The sequence below is a fragment of the Elgaria multicarinata genome, chromosome 3, assembly GCF_023053635.1.
Source record: "Elgaria multicarinata webbii isolate HBS135686 ecotype San Diego chromosome 3, rElgMul1.1.pri, whole genome shotgun sequence".
In the NCBI taxonomy this organism is placed as follows: Eukaryota; Metazoa; Chordata; class Lepidosauria; order Squamata; family Anguidae; genus Elgaria; species Elgaria multicarinata.
This window is the reverse complement of record NC_086173.1, coordinates 95072908-95092998: the sequence shown is the minus strand read 5'-3', so window position 1 is coordinate 95092998 and position 20091 is coordinate 95072908. Positions and strand designations below refer to the sequence as shown.

The 20091-nt window shown below is 39.9% G+C and overlaps 1 protein-coding gene across 5 annotated transcripts in view; it reads left to right on the top strand.

The window, feature by feature from the left end:
- EBF1 (EBF transcription factor 1) overlaps positions 1–20091 on the top strand; it is a 410357-nt gene that overhangs the window by 20659 nt on the left and 369607 nt on the right. For all 5 annotated transcript variants that reach the window (XM_063120931.1, XM_063120930.1, XM_063120929.1 and 2 more), the window contains exons 5-6: positions 803–876; positions 10911–10979. In XM_063120931.1, coding sequence (XP_062977001.1) covers positions 803–876; positions 10911–10979 — 143 coding nt within the window. The remainder of the gene's footprint in view (positions 1–802; positions 877–10910; positions 10980–20091) is intronic.

Here is a 20091-nt window from a genome sequence, read left to right as displayed (position 1 = left end):
ACTACCACTCCTAATCTGCTGCCTGAGCCAAGCAGTTCAACATGCTTCATGGTAGGGTTTACCCTCTAATTCTCTCTCTAACTCTATATGATCATCAACTGGCCCAAACAGGTTTGGCTTAATGTATAGGTGTATGCCTAAAAGACATAAAATTGACAAGGAGTATCAATTATTGGGGTGTCTGTACAGCCTTATCCTCTTGTTTTCCAGAACTTGTTTATTTGCATTTACAGGAATTTACTCTCCTTTAATTTGTTAGCACAGTTAACTAGGCTGGAGTTTTACAGAGCACGTTGTGAATCAGATTCTGTACTCATGTAGTAGCTAGTTAAGTGCACAGCCATGCTTTTTGAATTAAAAATATATTAACTTTTTCGTTTTATGAATAGGCCCCATAGTGTTCTGACTGAGCCTTCCTCTGTGTGTGTGTGTGTGTGTGTGTTTTATGCTATTAAGTTTATATTTTATTCTGAATTGGAAAGAACATTGTGGTTGTCTTGACTACTAAAAAAGGCTATCCTACACAGTGCTCAGCAGATGTGCATAATGCATCAGTTAAAACAGAAGAGAGAGAGAGAGAGGGAGAGAGACGAGCGAAGCTCACTCGGCTTGCCTTCTGGAGCTCTCCGACAACAAATCTCAAGGCAGTTTTTGCAGGGATGCCGTCGGTTTTAAGCAAAGCTAACTGGCTTGCCCCAGAGTTACACATTTATGTACTGTGGCAGTGACCATTTTCTCCAGGCGCATTCACTTTGCAGCTAAAAAAATAAAAAATAAAATCCCCCCTGTCTTTTCTTTCTAGGCGATAGTATATGAAGGCCAAGACAAGAACCCAGAAATGTGCAGAGTTCTGCTCACCCATGAAATAATGTGCAGGTAAGAAAGATCCTGTCACCATTTAATTAGCTTATGAGAAAATGAATTTCTGTTTGAAAAACTAGGTTGAACCTGAAGCTATTTGGGGACTGAAAACATAGCTTTCTTTGCCTTCAACAAGCCCAAAATAGCACCGTTCTACGTGTGCAATTAGCAGCAAAGTCACAGTCATCATGCCCATTTTCAATTATCCATTAGAGCTCAATCCTGAACAATATACAATACTAGATGTTTCCATTTAGACATTGGACCTTAATAGGCATGGGAAATGTCTTTGCACTGAGAAAAGAATAACATCTAAATTGCAGACTTTCAAGGAGGAGTAATTATCCGGCCCAATCTCTAGCAGTAAAATCACAATGTTAGGCCACCGCTATCTCAATGGATTTGCGTTCTGCTGGGCCGAAATGTCAACGATATTGTCGTCTTTATACTTAACGTTTATTCTCAGCAGTGAGATGCCATGTAGACTGCTTGTGAAAGGACTACAGGGGCCAGGGAGGGGAATATGGTCTGTGGCCAAGGTGATGATATCTGCAATGCAGGGATAAGGCCTGGGTGCCGCAAAGATTAAGTTTACTATGGCTTCTTCGTTTCAATGGCACCATTCATGGTAGCAAATTTACCCCCATTCTGAAGTCTTGGATAAGAAGTCATTGGCTCTGTACAAAGTTTGTCCTTGTCTGCAAATCTTTCCATATGCCTATTTATTCAGAATGGGCTTCCTTGAATCCTGCAAAATTAAGCACCAGCAACTTCATGGAAGTCTGTGTTGAAACTGGCTGCAACATCTTTTCCCTTTTTATAAAGATGTTAGGGTGTTATTTTTCTGGCCACTTGATAACTCTAGATTAGCCTTCCCCAACCTGGTGCCTTCTAAATGTGTTGGACTATACCTCTATCATCTGTGCTGGGCAGGATGATGGAAAGTGTAGTTCAACAAATCTGGAGGGCACTAGGTGGCGGGGCAAGGATGCCCTAAATCATAGTCCTTAAACACATGCCAGTTTAGATGAAGTTAGTATTTATATTTCAGGAATCTTCAAATAAAGAAACTCTGATGTGGAGGCAAGTTCTCCAAGTGACCACTGTGAGTTCTAGTGTTGTTTACTAGGAACAATTATAAAGCAATGCATTTCTTTGAGAGTATGGCTTCTCAAAGTGAGATATGGGTCTCCTTAAGAACTATCATATTTTTTTTCCTGACATAGACTGTGTTTTTGCCTGTGCGACAGAAAGAAACCCATCTGGTAAATGTGGGCTTGATAATGCTACTGTTAGATGGATTTGTAGCTGGTTCATGAACTGTACTGGAAGAATCTTATAGGATTAGGCTGTCAATGGCTAGTAGTCATGACGGCTATATATTACTCGAGTATTGGAGGCAGTATGCCTCTGTATACCAGTTGCTGGAGAATATGTCCTACTTGTGGGCTTCCCATTAGCAGCCCCTGTCTGAACAGCATGCTGGACTAGATAGGCCTTTAGTCTGATTCAGCAAGGCTATTCTTCGGTCCTTGCTCATCAGTAACTCTTTGTCAACCTGGCGAAAAGTGACAAATGATGAGGTACCGGGGGGCTAGTGTTGTTTATTATCTGTATAACGACTTGGACAAAGGAGTAGTGGGGATGCTCATCAAACCTGCAGATGACTCCAAACTGATTGAGGTGGGCAAAGTGTAGATATGGAACTACTGATAGCTCTCTGGGTAGTTTGCAGTAGATCTCCAAGGGTTTCTGAATTTAATAAGACTAAAGGAAGAAAAAAAAATCTGCCATGGCTGGCTTTGTGCTAATTCTTGTCTCTCAGCCTTGGTTTTCCTCATCTGTAAAATCAGACTGCGAATTGGTTGCTTTTGAACAGGTTCAGCTTTTCTGGCCAGTTCTAGAGTGATGTGCTAGAATCTCTGATCTATGGTAGCTCACGTGTAGATTCGTATATATCCCAGTATATGTTTCATGGGATGCAATTGATAATTCACTCTGCCCATTGAGTTACGATTTTGTACCTGGCTCTAGTTGGCAAATGTCAGAATTTTAGTAAAAAAACAAAACAGATCTTGCAAGCCTGAAGTTTGACAGCCACTGCCTCAGAAGGCAAGATAATCTTAACAGGATGAAGAACTGGGCTAAAACTAACAAAATGAATGGAGTGGTTCAGGAACATGGAACCTGTTATATAATTGTTAAAATTCAGAGCCGGGGTGGAGGAAGTTTGCAGCCCTTTTCAAAATATATGTAATGGGTGCAATTTGTAGAAAGTTAGACACACTTACATCACACTGAAATTAAAGGAACTTAAACTTGTTTATAATTAAGTAGCACTGATTTCACTTAGACTTTGAGAGGCTTAATTTTATCTGGGCTGCATCTGTTTCAGAGCTATCCTTGCTTTATTCCAAACACTAACAAGATTTCCTGTGATTACAGTGTGAGCCGATAAAAGTTAGAATTTTCACACCTACAAAATATCCTTTCATTTATAGTACCAATCCAAATTATTTAGTGCTCTTTAAAACATACAAACTCTACACATTTACTTAAATGTACTGAACATTTTAAGAGAATATGTATGACTATTATTATTACTATTATTATGAAATTATTATTATTATTTTAGTTTATTTATTGATTTATTATATTTATTTATTTGTATCCTGCCGTTTTCCCAATACTGGGACTCAAAGTGGCTTTACAAAATTTAAAACATATACAATTAAAACGTATAAATAGAAATATACAAAAGTTATAATACATTCGAATCATATAATTAAATATAATTAAAATTATATAGCATCATTTACATACAATGTGCTTTACAGGTCCCTACCCCAAGGGGCTTATAATTTAAAATAGGCAGAAGAAAGTCAGGGGGGGATAGAGGAATGATTAGGCAAGGAAAGAATTTGTGATCATTTCGTGTATTTTGGCAATAAATTATATTGCTGCCAATCTATCTCGACTTGAACAAAAATATTCTATCCCCAAATGGTTTGATTTATTTGGCATCCTGACTTTATATTTGTATTGTTGTTGTTGTTCAATAGATCTTTCAGTTTCTCTCTGCTTTACAAAATCATATAGGCAAAAATAGGAAACCGTTCCCAGGTTTTCCTTGACTATTAAAATATTTTTGGGTGTTCGTAGGTATTGACAGAAGTAGAAATGGTGCTGTTTGTGTATTAGGCTGCCTGATCTTAGCACACAAATCTGTGATCAATTGTACTGATATGATCAATTGTACGGTTACTGCCCTCCCAAACAATAAGGCATACCAGTTTTGATTTCCCTGCCACTTTCTTTCCTTCCTGTTGTAAGTGCAAGTTAGGATGTGCTGAATCTGCACCAGGGGTTCAAATGCAGCCTCAATTATAAGCATAAAATTAGAGTCTGTTCCCCATTAATCAGCCCAGCTAATTGCTATGCACTACCATTAGCCATATGGTGTGAAAGACAGCTTGCTCTCTCTAAGATGAAATTTCTTCATTCCAGACATGAAATAGTGAAGGCCTGTGCTTCAAAATAGCCTGTTTTAGATATTTAATTCCCAAACAACTTTCAGCAGCGCCTTCGATCAAAGCTAACGGCACAATAAAACTTTGAGTTTATGTCACCAAAACTGAATATTTACAGAATAGGGGGAACTATGGAGTGGAGGAGACAAAAGAACTCAGATGTTAGAGGAGAAATCCTGGATGAGTAGGGACGGGAAACAGCAAAGCTAAATTAGGATTTCAGGCGGCTGTTTGTTTATTTCAGAGGATTTCAAAGAATCTTGAAGAGATCATTCTTTTGGCAATGATTAGGGGGGAAAACAATGGGGACAAGCAACCTTGCCATGGTGGCATTTATTCTTCATAATTCATATTACAGGAAAGTCTTGCCAAGCTAACTTTTCTCAGTAGCCATTGTGCTAGGGAGATAGCAAGAAGCAACCCCAATTCTAAAGAGGAACCTATGAGCAATGGCACCTTCTTTACAACTGTCCTGCTATGGAAAAATGGTTTTTTTTATTGGTTTGTGTTGTTCCGATTGCTGATCAGCAAGCGTGCAGTTGACATAGATTTGTTCTTGGCACTTATGTCCAAATGACTTGAAAGCCACCATGGACGTGGACAGTCATGTGAATGTGCTCTGCAAAGGACAGCTTCCCATACTCTCTATCTAGCTCCTTAACCACCCAATATTTTGTGGTTGTAATTGTTCCCTGGTTCTAGTCTATAGCCCAAATCATCACTGCTTTATGAACAGGATTGTTCATCTCTACTTTTTCTCATAATGTTAAATAGTCCCCAAAGCCATACATGTCTCTGTTTATTTAAAGTATTTCTATACAGACTTTTAGTCAAAGACTCTCAAGGGCAGTGTAATGTACACAATTTTAAACACCAATGTGCATACCTTAAAACCATAAAAGCTTAAAAGCAGAGTAACACAGGGCGGGATCCAACACCGATGTTCTGCTGATAGAACTGCTTCTGTCAGTGGAACCGAAGAGGATGATTTCCCCCTGCAGCCCTCAGCATGCCTTCAAAGCCTACCTTCAAAGCATGCCTTCAAAGACCAGGTTTTCAGATGGTGTGGAGGGCTGCAGGAGGTGGGGGAGAGGAAGGGAAGAAAACTCCTGTTGTACTAGCTGACATCAACTACCACAATGTTGGTTTTAAACCACAATTAGGAACAAGAGCAGTAATCATCTCATAAACAGTCACGGGAAGCAAAGTCAAATAAACACTGCCCGTCGAGAGGCAAGCAGTGAGGGAGCCAATCTAATCCCCCTGGAAAGCGAGTTCCACAGACAGGGTGTCACCACAGAAAAGGCCCTGCCCCATTCACCTGACATCATTTAGCGGTGGGAAATAGAGCAGGTATGAGCATGCTCATAGAAATTTATATGGCACATGTCAAGTGTCACATTTTCATTCCAGAAATCCTTATAATAGCTAGTTAAGACAGCCTGGTGTTATTGCCAAAATATAGATCGGTGTGTCTGTGGCCTCCATGTTTTCAGCCACTTCCTGCCTCGTGGCCCTGATCTAAAGAGTCCATTTGAAGCTGCTGTTAGTTGTGGAGGAGAAAACGTACCATCTTGAGCTCCTTGTGTGGCTAATAGAAGTTTCAAGATGTGTGTGATTTGGATCAGAGCCTCAATGCCAGGGGGTAAAGGGTTAAACCTCTCTTGCTCTGCACTGCAGCCTGAATCCAAATCAGGTTGTCCCATGGCTGCTTTTAAGGGGAGGGAAAAAGCCAGTCATAAGGACAGCCAATCACAGACCTCTCACACAATGCCTAGACCTCTCACCAGCTTTTGTAATCAGCATCTCCTTAAAAACAACAACAACACTTCATCTCAGTCATCAGAAACAATTTGCTTTTGAATCATTTATTTATTGACATGTTTCATATGTTTGTATAGATTTAAAAAAATAATTTTATATCGTAGACATATTCTTTGCCTGAAGCTCCCTCTCATCAAGATTGCATTTATGAAAATCAATAATAAATATTTATAAAAGCCACGATGCAGCCCGAGTTAAGCACATTTAAGTTGCATTGACTTCAATGGGAGAAAGCAAATCACATATTTACAGCCCTTTTCTTTAAATCAATGGGCCTTAAAAGTGCTTAACATTGGCAGGATCATGTCCTGCCTTTTTTATATTTATGTGTAACTAAATATGAATAATCAAAAGATCTTGGAAAAATCTGCTACCTAGGCATGAAAACTGCTAAGGACTCCACTGCTTATATGGCAGGAGTGCAGAGCCTCATGCCCGGAAGCCAAATCTGCCCTGCCTAGGGGGTCCCAATCCAACTTTCCGGGATTTCCCAGAGGGCCAACCCCCTTTCTCCAACTGTTGATCGTTTTGTGCACCCTTTTCCCCATTCTAAAAGGCTGTAATGTCTCTCCTAAGGCTTAGTTTGAAAAAGGTTTGATAACTTGCTTTACTGTACAACTAGGAAGAATGGAACTCAGGAAGCAGTACAAGATGACAGCATACACAGTTTTTTTAAATAGTTTTTCGTCTGTGGAGCAGGCCTGTAGCCAGGGATGGGTTAGAGGGTGCTGCCCCCTTAAAATTTCTCTGACCCGCTAATTTTTATTTTTTAACAAACCAATTTACAATTTTGTCTTTAAAAGGCCTGCAAACCAGATGAATTACCACCCTACTTTTTTGGTGTCCTCCCCCACAGAACTTTTAGGGTGGCTTCAGGCCTGGTGTAGAGTCTGGCCCAAGGGCAGTGAGGATTAAAGTCTTTACTGGGGAATGATGGGATATCATTATTTTCCCAGGCATTTTAGCCCTTCAGTTTTAAAAATTGTGTTAGTGTGGTTTTAGATCTTTACATTGCTGCTGGCTTTTATCTTTCATTCATTTTGAAACTGATGCTTTTTATATTATGTTTTACTATGTTATTTTATTTTATGGTTTTAAGCTTTTTGTTGTAAACCGCCCAGAGAGCTTTCTGTTAATGGATGGTATAGAAATGTATTTATTTATTTATTTCATTTCTGTACTACCCAATAACCAAAATTCTCTGGGCAGTTCACAAAAATTAAAACCATAAAGTATAACTTGAGGTATAAAATATGGAAACTTAAACCACATTATTAAACCACAACATAAAAGTAAAAATAGAATACAACCAAGCAGCAGTGCAGAGACTTAAAATACAGATTTAAAACAGCAGAGTTAAAAAGACTTGGATGGTAAAATGCTAAAATACTGAGAAAATAAATAGGTAAATAAACCTGGCGCCAGAAAGAGCACAACGTAGGTGCAAGGAGAACCACTCTAGAGAGCCATGGTGCACAGTACTAAAAGCTCTCTTCCTGGTAGCCACCCACCTCACTTCTTTTGGCAGGGGTTCATGGATAAGAATTCCTGAAGATGATCTTAGGATTCAGGCAGGTACATATGGAAAGAGGCGTTCTTTCAGATAACCTGGCCCCAAGCCTTTTTAGGGCTTTGAATGTTAATATAATAAAATAAATAAATAAATAAAATATCACTATGGGATCACTAGAGCACCACCTGGTTTTCAGGGATCAGGCGCATGGAATTAGTGTGCTTGAGGTTACTCAAGTGATATAAACAATGTTCTTTTCAGGTATGACTCATTGTGGTTGTCAGGATATTCCCACCCCCGTATTACTAACTATAGAGATGGTAATGCATGATTTTCCCATCTTATAACATTAATTCTTCAGTTCTTCAGAGGTCTTACTTTTTAAACAGTCATTTTAAACAATCACATGTTGATCAGTTCTTATTCCTGTGCCCATTTCTGAGAGTAGGTGAGATCATATCTTTAATTAATACTACTTCTTTTGAAGACACAGCTATATGCAGTTTTTAACAACGAACAAACAAAAAATACCAGAGTGAGTTTTTTTTTTTTTTAAAAAAAGTTACCTAGTAATGCAAGCATGGGTGGGGAAGAAAAGTAACACAAGGTGATATGAATTCTAGAATTGATGGACAGCTCCCCAAATCCTGATATGTCTTAAAGCTATTTTACACAGGGTGGAGAAAGAATCAATGGTTCACATTATTTTTGGTGTAACCCAAACAATGACAATTCTGCAGAGTTCTAGATTCCACTTATGGTTCATCTGTGAAAATTTTGAAGCCCTTTACAGCTGCTGTGAGGTTTTGCCCTGTGAAAAGAGTTATGTGTTCTTTTTTTATTTTATTTTCATAAAACTATTTAAACAGTCTGGTTTTGTAAAAGGCGTTTCTGTTATGCTTAGTGCAGTTTATCATTTCATGCCAATCGTGGTGGGTCATTGTACATTATTCACTATATTGTTGAACAGCACAAGGGAACCATTGTCATGCTCCCTTGAGAGCTATTCATATGGTGTGACACTTCTAAGAACTGCTTCTTTTGTGTTGAAGTTCTCCCACTCTCTGTAGGGGAAAGGTAGTCTATCTTCATACAAAGTTACTGTAGGGCTAGCTTCTAGGGAGGGCTGAGTTTTTGCAAGATTCAAGTCTCAAATCAAATCTTGCTAGCATTTATTGCTCACTTCCCAGCCTTCATAAACCATGGCCTTACCCTTAGCTGTCCTTCTCCAATGTGCTGCCCTGCAGATGTTTTGCACGAATTGTCCCTGATTATTGGCCATGCTACCTGGGCCTGATGGAAGTTGTAGGCCAAAACTTCTAGAGGGCACTAGGTTGGGGAAGGTTGCTCTTAGCCTTCTTGATGAGATGTCTGAAGGGAGGGACCTGTAACATTTAGTGCTACAATCTTAATTTTGTTAATCTATGCCCAATTTTGATACATTCAGTATTCCCCCACATGGAGCACTTATGTGGTGTGAATAACGTATGAACAGTTCCCTCTGTGATATTTTGCTACCTGAAACAAAACCCCAATAGTGTCCACCTCACCCAGCTAGGGATTAAAAAGTCTTACTGCATAATTCAGACACCAATTTCTGCCTTCATCTACTCTCTACTCATGGCACCTACCACCTGAAACAAGTCATTTTACCCTGTTCTATAGCATGTAATGTGTGAATTGTTTTTGGGTAACATGTGTCTCCACATGATTGGGTGAAAGGTATCTCCACATGGTTGAGTGTTGTGAAGCATGCAAATTTTACATTACTTTCCCTCATTGTGGCAGAATTTGAAATGCATGAAGCCTTATCTTATTTATATAGGCTGCACACAACACACACATGCACACTCAGTGACACAAGGTCAAAGTGGCAGATACAGAGGGATGCCTGTCCCCAAGTTGGGCCTGTGATTAACTGCGTCCCTGGACTGACATCAAGGGTAGGCATGGTTGGGCACCACAGCAGGGCCCCATTGCATGTGCTCCTACACTTCAGCATCTACAACCTTCTTCACTTGCCTCTCATTCGGGTCCACACAACACCACTGCCTACTTGCTCACTGGCTGGCCGGCCATCAAGCAAGCAAGTGGTAGAAATGATGAGAAAAAGGATGAAGAGCAAGAACAGCCAGTGACAATAATGGCAAGAAGGCTAGGCTCATTGAGGGAAGGGGCCCACTGAGGATGTCTTGCCAAGGGCCCTCAAAAACCTGGAGCTGCATCCCCCTTCTCTCCTTTGTAGGTATTCATATAGTTACATAAACATGATGATGAGTAACATGATGTTGGTTAACCACGCCCTTTTTAGGTCTTTATAGTCAGGGGTAAGGTAAAGAAAATGGCAGGCTCTGCTCCTGACCTACAGGCACATGAGAATACTAAGATTTTCAGCCAGGTTTCAAAGTCTCATCTTCAGTATATTCAAGGTTTACAGTGTAATACTATCCATGGCTACTCAGTGGAAATATATCATGCTTGAAAAGGAATATTATCTGCAAGTAACGTGTAAATGCAAAGCCGCCACTCATGTCCACCTTTAAGGCTTCAGGCAGGATTTCAAAAGAAAACCTGTGAGAATGGTCTTAGCTAATGCAAGTTGCAAAACAATTAATTGTGGATGTATTCTTCTTCTTGAGTTCTGGATCCTTAGCTTTCCCCACACCTTGCCTTCACACTTACAACAAAAAACTCCACAACCCTGAGGTGTCGATTTTTTTTCCTTTATAAAAGGGGGTGGCAGAGGATGGGCGAAGAAAGCTAGGATAACTCATGATTCTAACAGCCACAGAACTAGAGCACTGAAATCATCGGTTCCCTATAGGAGGTTGCCAACTACCCCTTGTTTTAACTTACTTATAGGACAGCTTGAACCCCTTGCAGTGTAGCTGGAGAAGGTCATTGTCATTATATCAAGAAACCATGTGTTATTATCCCTAAAAGAGGGCTAACACTTTTCTTTCTTTCTTTCTTTCTGTATATTTGTGGTAGTGGTTGTTGCTTGCCAGCTGTACAAGAAGTTAAACCTAGTAATTAACCCATATGTGACCTTCCATATACAACTGATTTCCAGGCAGGGATGGAGTGGTAACTCTAGCCAACAACGTGAACCCTCCTGTATTTGTAATTATGATTTTTAGAGTGTAATGGCTGCACTAAATCCTCTCCCTTTTGCTCTGTAGCCGCTGCTGTGACAAGAAAAGCTGTGGCAACAGAAATGAGACTCCTTCAGATCCAGTGATAATTGACAGGTAAGGGCTGCTATCCGTTTCCTTGAATTTATTTCGCTTTATTTATTTATTTATCTATCTGGTGCTCCTCATTATAATGAAACACCTGCCCTGTGTTGCTAATGGGCAAAGAGTGATGCACGTTCGTGGGCGTAATTTTGTTGTTCCTATGGAATTAGTGATGCTCTAAGGTTTTGATTCCCATGGAAAGGCCATATGGAATGTTTCTGTGAGAGGAGGCTCGGTGGAGCGTTCTGGTGATAGCCTGTGATTCATGCTCCTAAAGGGGATATTTTTCTCTGCAACTTTCTGTGCCTCGATTCGCATGCTGTGCCTGGGAAGCTTCAGGAATATAAAATAATAATAGTTATGATTTATGAAATGTGGTTGGGTGCTTATAAATATTTAACTTTTTACTTTGAAAAATGTTTGAATCATTATCACTTTTTAGCTACAGTAGTTCTCTTGGATGCAATCCATCTAAATTGTAAAATTTGTTTTATTTTATTTATGCATCAAGAGATTGACAAACTAAAGATTCTCCCTGCCCCCGCCCCCTTTTCCTGGCTTCCAGCATGTTTTCTTTGGTTTGAGTGCAATTTGGATTGGATTGTCAGTTGATTAATTCATTTTGCCCGTCTTAATTATTATGGTTTCTAAACCGATCCAAATTACTAATCTGACATGACCGAATAAATCACTATAGAACAATAAATTCACTGGAGTTGTTCTGTGCAATTTGCACTCGGCAGGCTTGCAAATTAGGCAACGCTGTAGCCAAATAGTCATTTTTACATTTTAATTATTGAAACTCGTCATACAGAAACATATGATAAACTGTTACGATGTCGCATTACTCTGTGAGAGTCAAATGACCACGCAAGGCTGTTATTGTCTATCATCAGTTAAGAGGAGTGTACTGTGTTAGTGGGGAGCTGAGCTCTCACTCTTGCTTTATTGTCTAAATTAAAGTTCACTACATTAAGTTTGTAGTATTTTCTTTGTTGGATTGTGCAGAAAGTGTAGTGCACAGTGCTGAAGTGAAGTGGAATTCTGTTACAGAGTGACTAGACAAAGATGATTGAAGATTACTGGTGTTTCGCTGCAATCCTAAACACAGACTAGGGAGTAAGACCCATTGTGCTTAATGGGACTTACTTCTGAGTTAACACGCGTAGGATTGTGCTGTGAATGCAGTTTTATATATCTGATACAACTTGTAAAATTAAAACTTTTGGTTTAGTAGCTTATAGCAGATGTCTTTGCAAAATATTCCCGAGTTAGTTAAAATAGCAGTAGATATATAAGGGAATATTGCATATGTTAATGGAGGTAAAAGTAGGAGAGTGCAAAAGTCATAAAACGGTAACGGTATGTTCAGAATGATGTGGTATTAAAAGTGGCACCGTTGCATTAAAGCAAAATTTATATGTGTTCCCCCTCCATTGTTCTCAACAATGAAATAGTAAGACACTTAATAGAGAGGTGTGTGTGATGCTACCTATGTGCAGATATGTTGGCTAAAGTTCATTTAAGTAATAAAACCTTAACCTTAGATACTGGCTGCATTCAGACAATCATATCTCAACCAAAATCTGAACAAGCTTTTTGCCTGTGCATGCAGCCCTTCACTCCTATTTCTGTTGCAGATGCTTCACAGTTCAACCAATCAAACCAGGAAGTCTCTGGTGAACCATAGTTTCCCATTTCATTTGTGCCAGGAAACTAGCTTCATAAAAAGCCAGGATATTAAACCAACTTCAAACTATTGTTTAATATCCTTGTTTGTTCCAAAGCTGGTAATCTTCATTTCCTGCTTTGGACAAAATGGGAAATTATGGTTAATTAGAAGCTTCCTGGTTTGATTGCAGGGACTGCGAAAGGTGTGCTTATAGAGGTTGTTCAGATTTTGGCTCATTAAGATATGATAATCTGAACCAGGCTGCTCTTACTGCATTCTATTCTTCCTAAGAAAAATGCTATTCTATAGGAAAATGGATTGCATTTCCTAGTTACCGAGGACTTTAGTGATATCGTACTTTAGCTGATAGAAAGAGCATTTCAGAACGATTCATAGAGACAGACTTCAAGCTGAATTTGGTTTGTGAGACTGGGCTATAATTACCTTTCCCTCACCACACAGTTTGAATGTGAACTGGTTAATCTTTGAGAATTCTTCCCTCGGTTTTAAGTTGTGACTTTGATACAGAAGGTTGATATGACTGTGGTTTGAATAACATTTGATTTTGACCTGTTCCTGTGGGTTGAAGTGGCATAAGAAATTTGACTCAGCAGTGCTGTAATTAGCCTTGCCTGTGTTTTTGAAACAGGATTGGGTTACCTGGATCACATTAGTGTGGCTTCTATTGTTGCCGCTTAGCATCTGTCCCAGTAGGGTACTTAAAACCTTTTTCTTGGCCAGGGCTAGTTCAAACAATTTAGGCAAAATAAAGTATGTGCTTTGTACAGTTAGTGGCTCTGGTGATGTTACTAGTGATATTTACTAGTGCAATTTTGTCTCCCTTGGCTTGGAAAGGCATAAAGCCCTCTATACGGAGCCAGTGTCTTAAAACAGAGTACTTTACAAATTGTTTTAACATTAAAAAAGCCGTCATGAACTGTAACATATGTTGAGTTTGCACTCTCCTGTCACTCCTGCGTGCACAAAATTGTAAGCCACTATGCTAATTGATATGCAAAACCATATTTAGCTATTTTTTATTTGCAAGTGATCCTTCATGGGGCAAGTTTGGTAAGAGGGAAAGGGTTTCCAAAGATGTTCTCTCATGTCTAGCAGATTGCTCAACCATGGATTTGGTCTGAATGAACTTTAACATAGAATGGGCACCTTAAATGCTAGGCAAAGTCCGCATTTAAATCATGTACATGTTTCTACACAAGGATTACCACCCGGGAATGTCCAATCAAGAACATTTTTTTTGGTGTACAGACAGACAGATGTGCTCACATTATATATGATATGACAGTGTATCTGGAAATTAGTGAATGACAACATTCACATGTAAATATTAGCAATACCATACAAAGCTTGTGAATGCCCAGAGAAATACTGTTGAATGCTGACAGTCACCTTAAATGTGATTGCATTAGTGATTGTATATATCTTTATATATTACTGAAGTGGAGATTGAATAATATATAAATATATTACCTTTGTCACTTCAAAGTTGTGTAACATGCTGTTTTGTAACCACTTATCTGTTATTGTCATTTATAAATGAGCTTTGGCTATTGGGCAGCGTAGAAATGCAGTAAATAATTAAATAAATAAAATGTGGGATTTCTCAACAACTTGCTGGGGACGGGCAATCTGGGAAATGACTTTGTATTTAGAGGAGCATGTTATGATGGCAATCAAACTGACATGAGGAAATTTTTTATATGCTAGTTATCTGTTTTGTGTCCGAAATAGTATATAAATCCATTATTCCCATACAAGGGGCTGTGCATACTGTACATGTTAAAATCCCCACGGTGGCTGTGTGGTGGCACTGCATCAGTTATATGATGCAGCAGTCACCTCACAGCCACCATGGGTTTTCCCACAAAGCTGAGCGCTGGAAAAGTCGGGGAGTTATCCAGACTTTTCCTGCCAGAGCAAGTTGATTACATCTCTTCCACCATTTGTCCTCGCTCTAGCGTTGCGCCAGGGGCGTTTCCAGGTGGAAGGTGACATGTGATTGATCACTGGAAGCCAGGCAAGGGGCAGGCCCAGTAAGCCAAATGGCTGCCAGAAAGCCCGCACTGCCTCCTGCGTCTGAATTACCCAACACCACCCTGCAGCAGCAAAAGTGCATTTTTTCCCCTAAAAGCAGGGCAACCCAGTGCAGTCAAGGCAGCCTCCTAATGTCATACAACAGATAAAATTAGTTAAAATGTGCAGAATTTGGCGGCCAGGTCTGGTCCTGGCTCAGCTGCACTGGTTGTCTATTTGTTTCCAGGACATATTCAAAGTGCTGGTTTTAACCTATAAAACCATACATGGCTCTGGATTCCCAGTACTTCAGGGCCTGCCACTTCCTGACAGTTCCTGACTCGAAGGCCCATTTCTGTGAGCCCCTGATGAGAGAGGTTTAAGGGGTGAGTCAGTTGAAGAACGGGCCCTTTCTTCGGTAGCCCCATCTTTACAGAACCCTCTCCTTACCTGGCACTGACACTTTCATCTTTTTCTACACCAGGCAAAGATATACTTATTTTCCCAGGCATTTGGACATTAGTTATGGGACAATTATTGTGAGCTTGTTTTGTGGTGCTCATTCTAGACTGCGACAAGGAGGGAGGAAAGGGGGAGATTTTGTGTCCCGTGGATGAACACTTTTCTTATTGTTTTTATGGATTTTATTTTTATTTGTATCATTGTACAGATTATGGTTCTATTGATTTTTGGTATTATTAATTATAGATTTCTGTATTTGTGTGTGTAAGTCACTTTAAGGTTGCTTTTTGCAGTGGGAAGTGATGCATAAATTTGTTGTTGTTGTTGTTGTCGTCGTCGTCGTCATCATCATCATCATCATCTCTCTGTTCTCCCTCATGGCAGTTTTTCTAGATGAACATGACAAGCTTTGCTAAGTCATACTGTCTTTTATTGATTCAGATATTTCCTGACTATTTAACATATTTTAAGTATGACTGCTTTCTGGATGTTGTTGTGGATGTATTTTGGTAGGCCCAGTTTCTGAAGGTTTTCTGTAATTTTTTTTGATGTGACTAATGGAATAATTGTAACTGTTTCTTGTTGTCATTGTTCTTTAACTTCCATAGCCAGTGGGTATATATTTTCCCCTTTTCCTCTTCCACAACATTTTTGTCATTAGGTATTGCTAAGTCAATGAGGTAAGTATTATTATTATTATTATTGAACAAAAGAAGCTCTCTTGTACCAAGTTAGATATTGGTCTATCTAACTCAGTGTTGTCAGGGCTAGCTTTAGCTTTGATCGGGTCCTAGACAAAGTGTCCCTTGGTGAGCCCACTGATAGAAGACTGGCAGGCTTATCTGGCCACAGGGAATGTGCACCACGGAGTGCTTGTAGATTGTTGTAACTAGTGTTTAATATTCCCACCATTCTTCAGAGTGGCTTCATCTAGCCATCAGGAGCTGCTCATGGTGAGTAGTCAGGGAAAAAAACCCACCAGTGGAGAGGGGTGGGCAGGCAGGCCTTAGCAGTGGGCCCTACTAGGACACTGGAGCTCTGACCTAAGAATGCCACCAAAGGTGCTGATGTCAGCCCTGAGAACTGGGTGCACTGACTAGCAGGACATCTATAGAATTTCAATCAGTTTCTTTCCTTGCTGTATCTGGAGGTGCCAGAGTTTGAACTTGGGATCTTTCACATGCAAGATGTGTGCCCTATCACCATGCTATGGTTCTTCCTCAATTCAGTAGGAAAAAAACCTCGAAGTGTGTTCACACACAAACACATGTGGCACATACCCTTTATAGAGGTTGTATATATCACCTCCCAACAAATGCACACAGTAAAATAAAATCCCAGAAGTCCAAGAATTTTTTTTTTTTTAAAAAAGGTTATTTCCCCATCCCCCAACTGGTCTGTTCATTTTACACCAGTATGACACAGTTTATACAGTAATGCCTTCTTTTGAAGGGAATGATGCTTTAAGAAAACAAACAACGCACCTGCTAAAATACATCTGACTTTATGAAGATGAGGAGGGAATGAAGCTTTGGAGGAAGTGAGTGTGATCTAAAACAATTTCAGGGTGCGACAATTTCTGTTACAAGCGATGCTGTGCATGTTCAAGCTAGTTGTAGTGAAAAATATAAAAATAAAAATGAACTACTTCCTGTTATTACTTCCTACATAGATTTAACATTCAAACGGTAACTCAAATTTGAATTTAAAAGGCTTGCAATAAAATTCCTGGGCAGGAATTGAATAAATTGTACTTTTATTGCCACGCTGGATATTCCTGTGTCCTAACCTTTTTTCCCCCATATAGTTATTCTAGTTCAATAAATAAAACCTCATTAGACTATTCTCATTTCAATGAGTTTATTAAATTTTACAGGAGTAATTAGCATAAGCTGTGCTAATTTTTCTGGAAGACTAATGAGAGAGCTTCCTAATTAGGTTTGCTTTGTAAGAATCTGAAAAGATGATAATGAAAAAGTCACATAGGGTGCAATACAACAGGAAGGAACAGTCTTATTATTTCTTGATTTGTGAACGATGATTCTGTGTCTTGGCATGGCTTCAAACTTTTTTTAAAAAAACATACACATGCCAAAAAACCCCACCCAAACTGACCACCGTTGAAGTAGATATTTGACTGAGGTGTCTCACTTTGACATTTGGGTTTTCCCCTTTCATGGATGAATAAAGTGTGCAGCAGTTCTCTTGGATAAGATAAACATGGAAAGCAATTTCCATTTCCAATGCATATGACAGAGCCACTCCAGCATAAATACTTGTTCAAAGTACATGGGATTGCACTAGTTCCCGTTGTTTGAGATTGTATATACTCCTGAACTGGAAAAAAAACCCCCAGATATAAAAATCTCAGGGCCCTAAACGTTTGGTCCCTGTTCTGAAGAACTGTTCTGAATTCACCCCATCTGCTGCCTGCCCCAAGACTTGAAAGCGATATGACAAATGTAGCATTGCTCATAATGTGCACACTCATCCCATTTGTCTCTAGCAAATAGGGTTTTGCAGACTTTTGAGATGCTTCAGAAACCTGTAAAACCTGTTTGAGCAGAGATATATGAGGGATAAAAGAAACATCTGTTGGGAGCCAGTACTCCAGTTGATATTTTCCGCTCTCCTTGTTGAGGGCTGTTTTCCTAAACAAATAAAACAAATTATTCCGGTGCCTAATTTTTGAGCCCTAATGTACACAAATGCATTATGGAGAGACTCCGTGTTGCACTGAAAGTGGTTTGGGTGATTTGCTAACACTGGTGTATCTGAATACAGCCACAGTGCTTAGCAGCCCCTGCCTAGCAAATTTGTTTTTCTATAGCCTCTCTTGTGTAGGATTTTCAAGAGGCTGTTGTTGTTGTTGTTGTATTTGAGAAGGTTGGCTAGCTGGTTTTTCTTTAAAATGCCCATTCCCAGTTCATTTCTTAATGAATAGGGCCATTTTAAAAGGTAGTTACCCTAGTTATGTGATCAAGCAGCCTCCCCTTAAGCCAGATAATTTAAGTTGTTGTTTCTGTGCTCCCAGTATTATCCACTAGATTCCAGTGGAAAACATCTGCTCTCTACAACATAACATCATGTGCTGGGCTGTTTTCCCAGATTGCACTAGTGAGCTGTTTCTTTGTGAGAGAGCTGTTGTATGACCATTGCCTCTAGAGTCCTGAATTCTTTACTCCAAGCACTCCGGATTTTCTATCTTCTTGCTAATGTAATGTTAAGAATCTGAAAAAAGAATTGTACCTTAGGGCCAATTCACAGGAACAGCACATGATAGTCACAGGAAAAGCCTCTTCCATTATGACTTCCAGATGTTACCAGCCCACACTGAACCAGTTGTGTGCATGTGCTGTCATGGATTGAATACACTGTGGATTCATAGCATGCACTACTAATTTAAATATCAGGTGTTTTGAAGTAGTATACTGAAAGTGCATGGAAGTGTCTGCACATAACCAGATGGTGTGACCCGATGTTTAAGTCTGGCTAAACCTTTTCCATTGCAGTCATAGGAATTGGTCTTTTGCCCATACACTTCCACATGGATCAGACATGTACATGCCATAAGGCAAAATAAACGTGATAGCCATGACAAGGATGCCTGTGGCCAAGAATGGCAGCAGAGAATAGTGGTGATAGGAGAATCCAAAGAGACAAAAGTCAGAAGGTTTGATGTAGCCTGAGTATGTTACCTAACGATGAACAGAAAGAATGGCACGTGATTGACTCAGCAGGCACTGGGAGGAGCTGCTCTTCCCCACGCGAATCTCTGGCTTTGCACTGTGCCTCTACATCCCCATTGTTATCTCTGATCTGTGGTCAGGTCTGTGATTGGAGAGAACAGCAAGGATTTCCTTATGTCTGGGTGTGCAAGGGAATCCCTGCACTTATAACAGTTGGTAGATAACAGCCCCGCCCCCTAAGGGAATCCAAAGAGGCTCTGCAGGCCACAGAAGGTCCCTATCCCTGGTATAAGATTTTGGACATGTTAGTTAGCCAGTATGAAGTGTGTTATAAACAAATACCCCAATTTAGCTGTGACTTGCCTGAAGCACCCCCACCTTCAAGAGCTGCCCCATATACTTCGGCAGGAGGCAATTCTGCCCACATATCCCTTTGTATGCACACAAAGACACTGAAGTGAATGGGGCAGCCTGTAAGCACATCAGGTCCATATGTGCAATGCCAGTATATGTGGATTGCTAGGATGACTATTATGGTAGTGAAACAAAGGGCATGGTCTGGGCAAAATTAAGCACTTTTGAGTTCCATTGATTTCAGTGGATGAGTTAAGCATGTGTTTAAATATCTCCCATTGAAATCAATGGGACTAAAATGTGCTTAACTTTCTTGGGATTGTGCCTGATATCTGTGTTGGGATTAGGTTTGAGCTTCACTTAGAAAAGACAAGGTCACACTACCACATGCAGCCAGCAAGCTGAAGTATAGCAGGAAGTACCTCATTAAAGAATGACAATAGCTTTGTTCTCGCGTGTTGATCTTGCTATCCCATCTGGAACAGCTGCAACTGGAATAAGGATCACCCTACTAATCTGTATACTATCTCTGCCTCAAACACTCTCACACAGATTTGGTGACAAGTTGTGTATCTTGGGAGGTCACAAGTTCTGCAGCTTTGGACCCATAGGGGCTGGTGGCTCTGATTTCGGTGTGGCTTTGAATCCATTCTGGGTTTTAGTCAGGACCAGTCAGAATTCTAAAGGAGCTGTCCAAGGTGCTGAACTCCATCACCAAAATAGGTTCAGCACTTTGGATAGCTCTTTTAAAGTTCTGGCTGGTCCTGACTGAAACCCAGAATGGATTTACAACCCCACCAAAATCAGAGCCACCAGCCTCCACTGGTTTAGACTCTATATACTATTATTTATTTTACATATTGTGCTGTCCTTCCTCCAAGGCTTTCAGGGAGGAATGCAATTTCCCCTATTT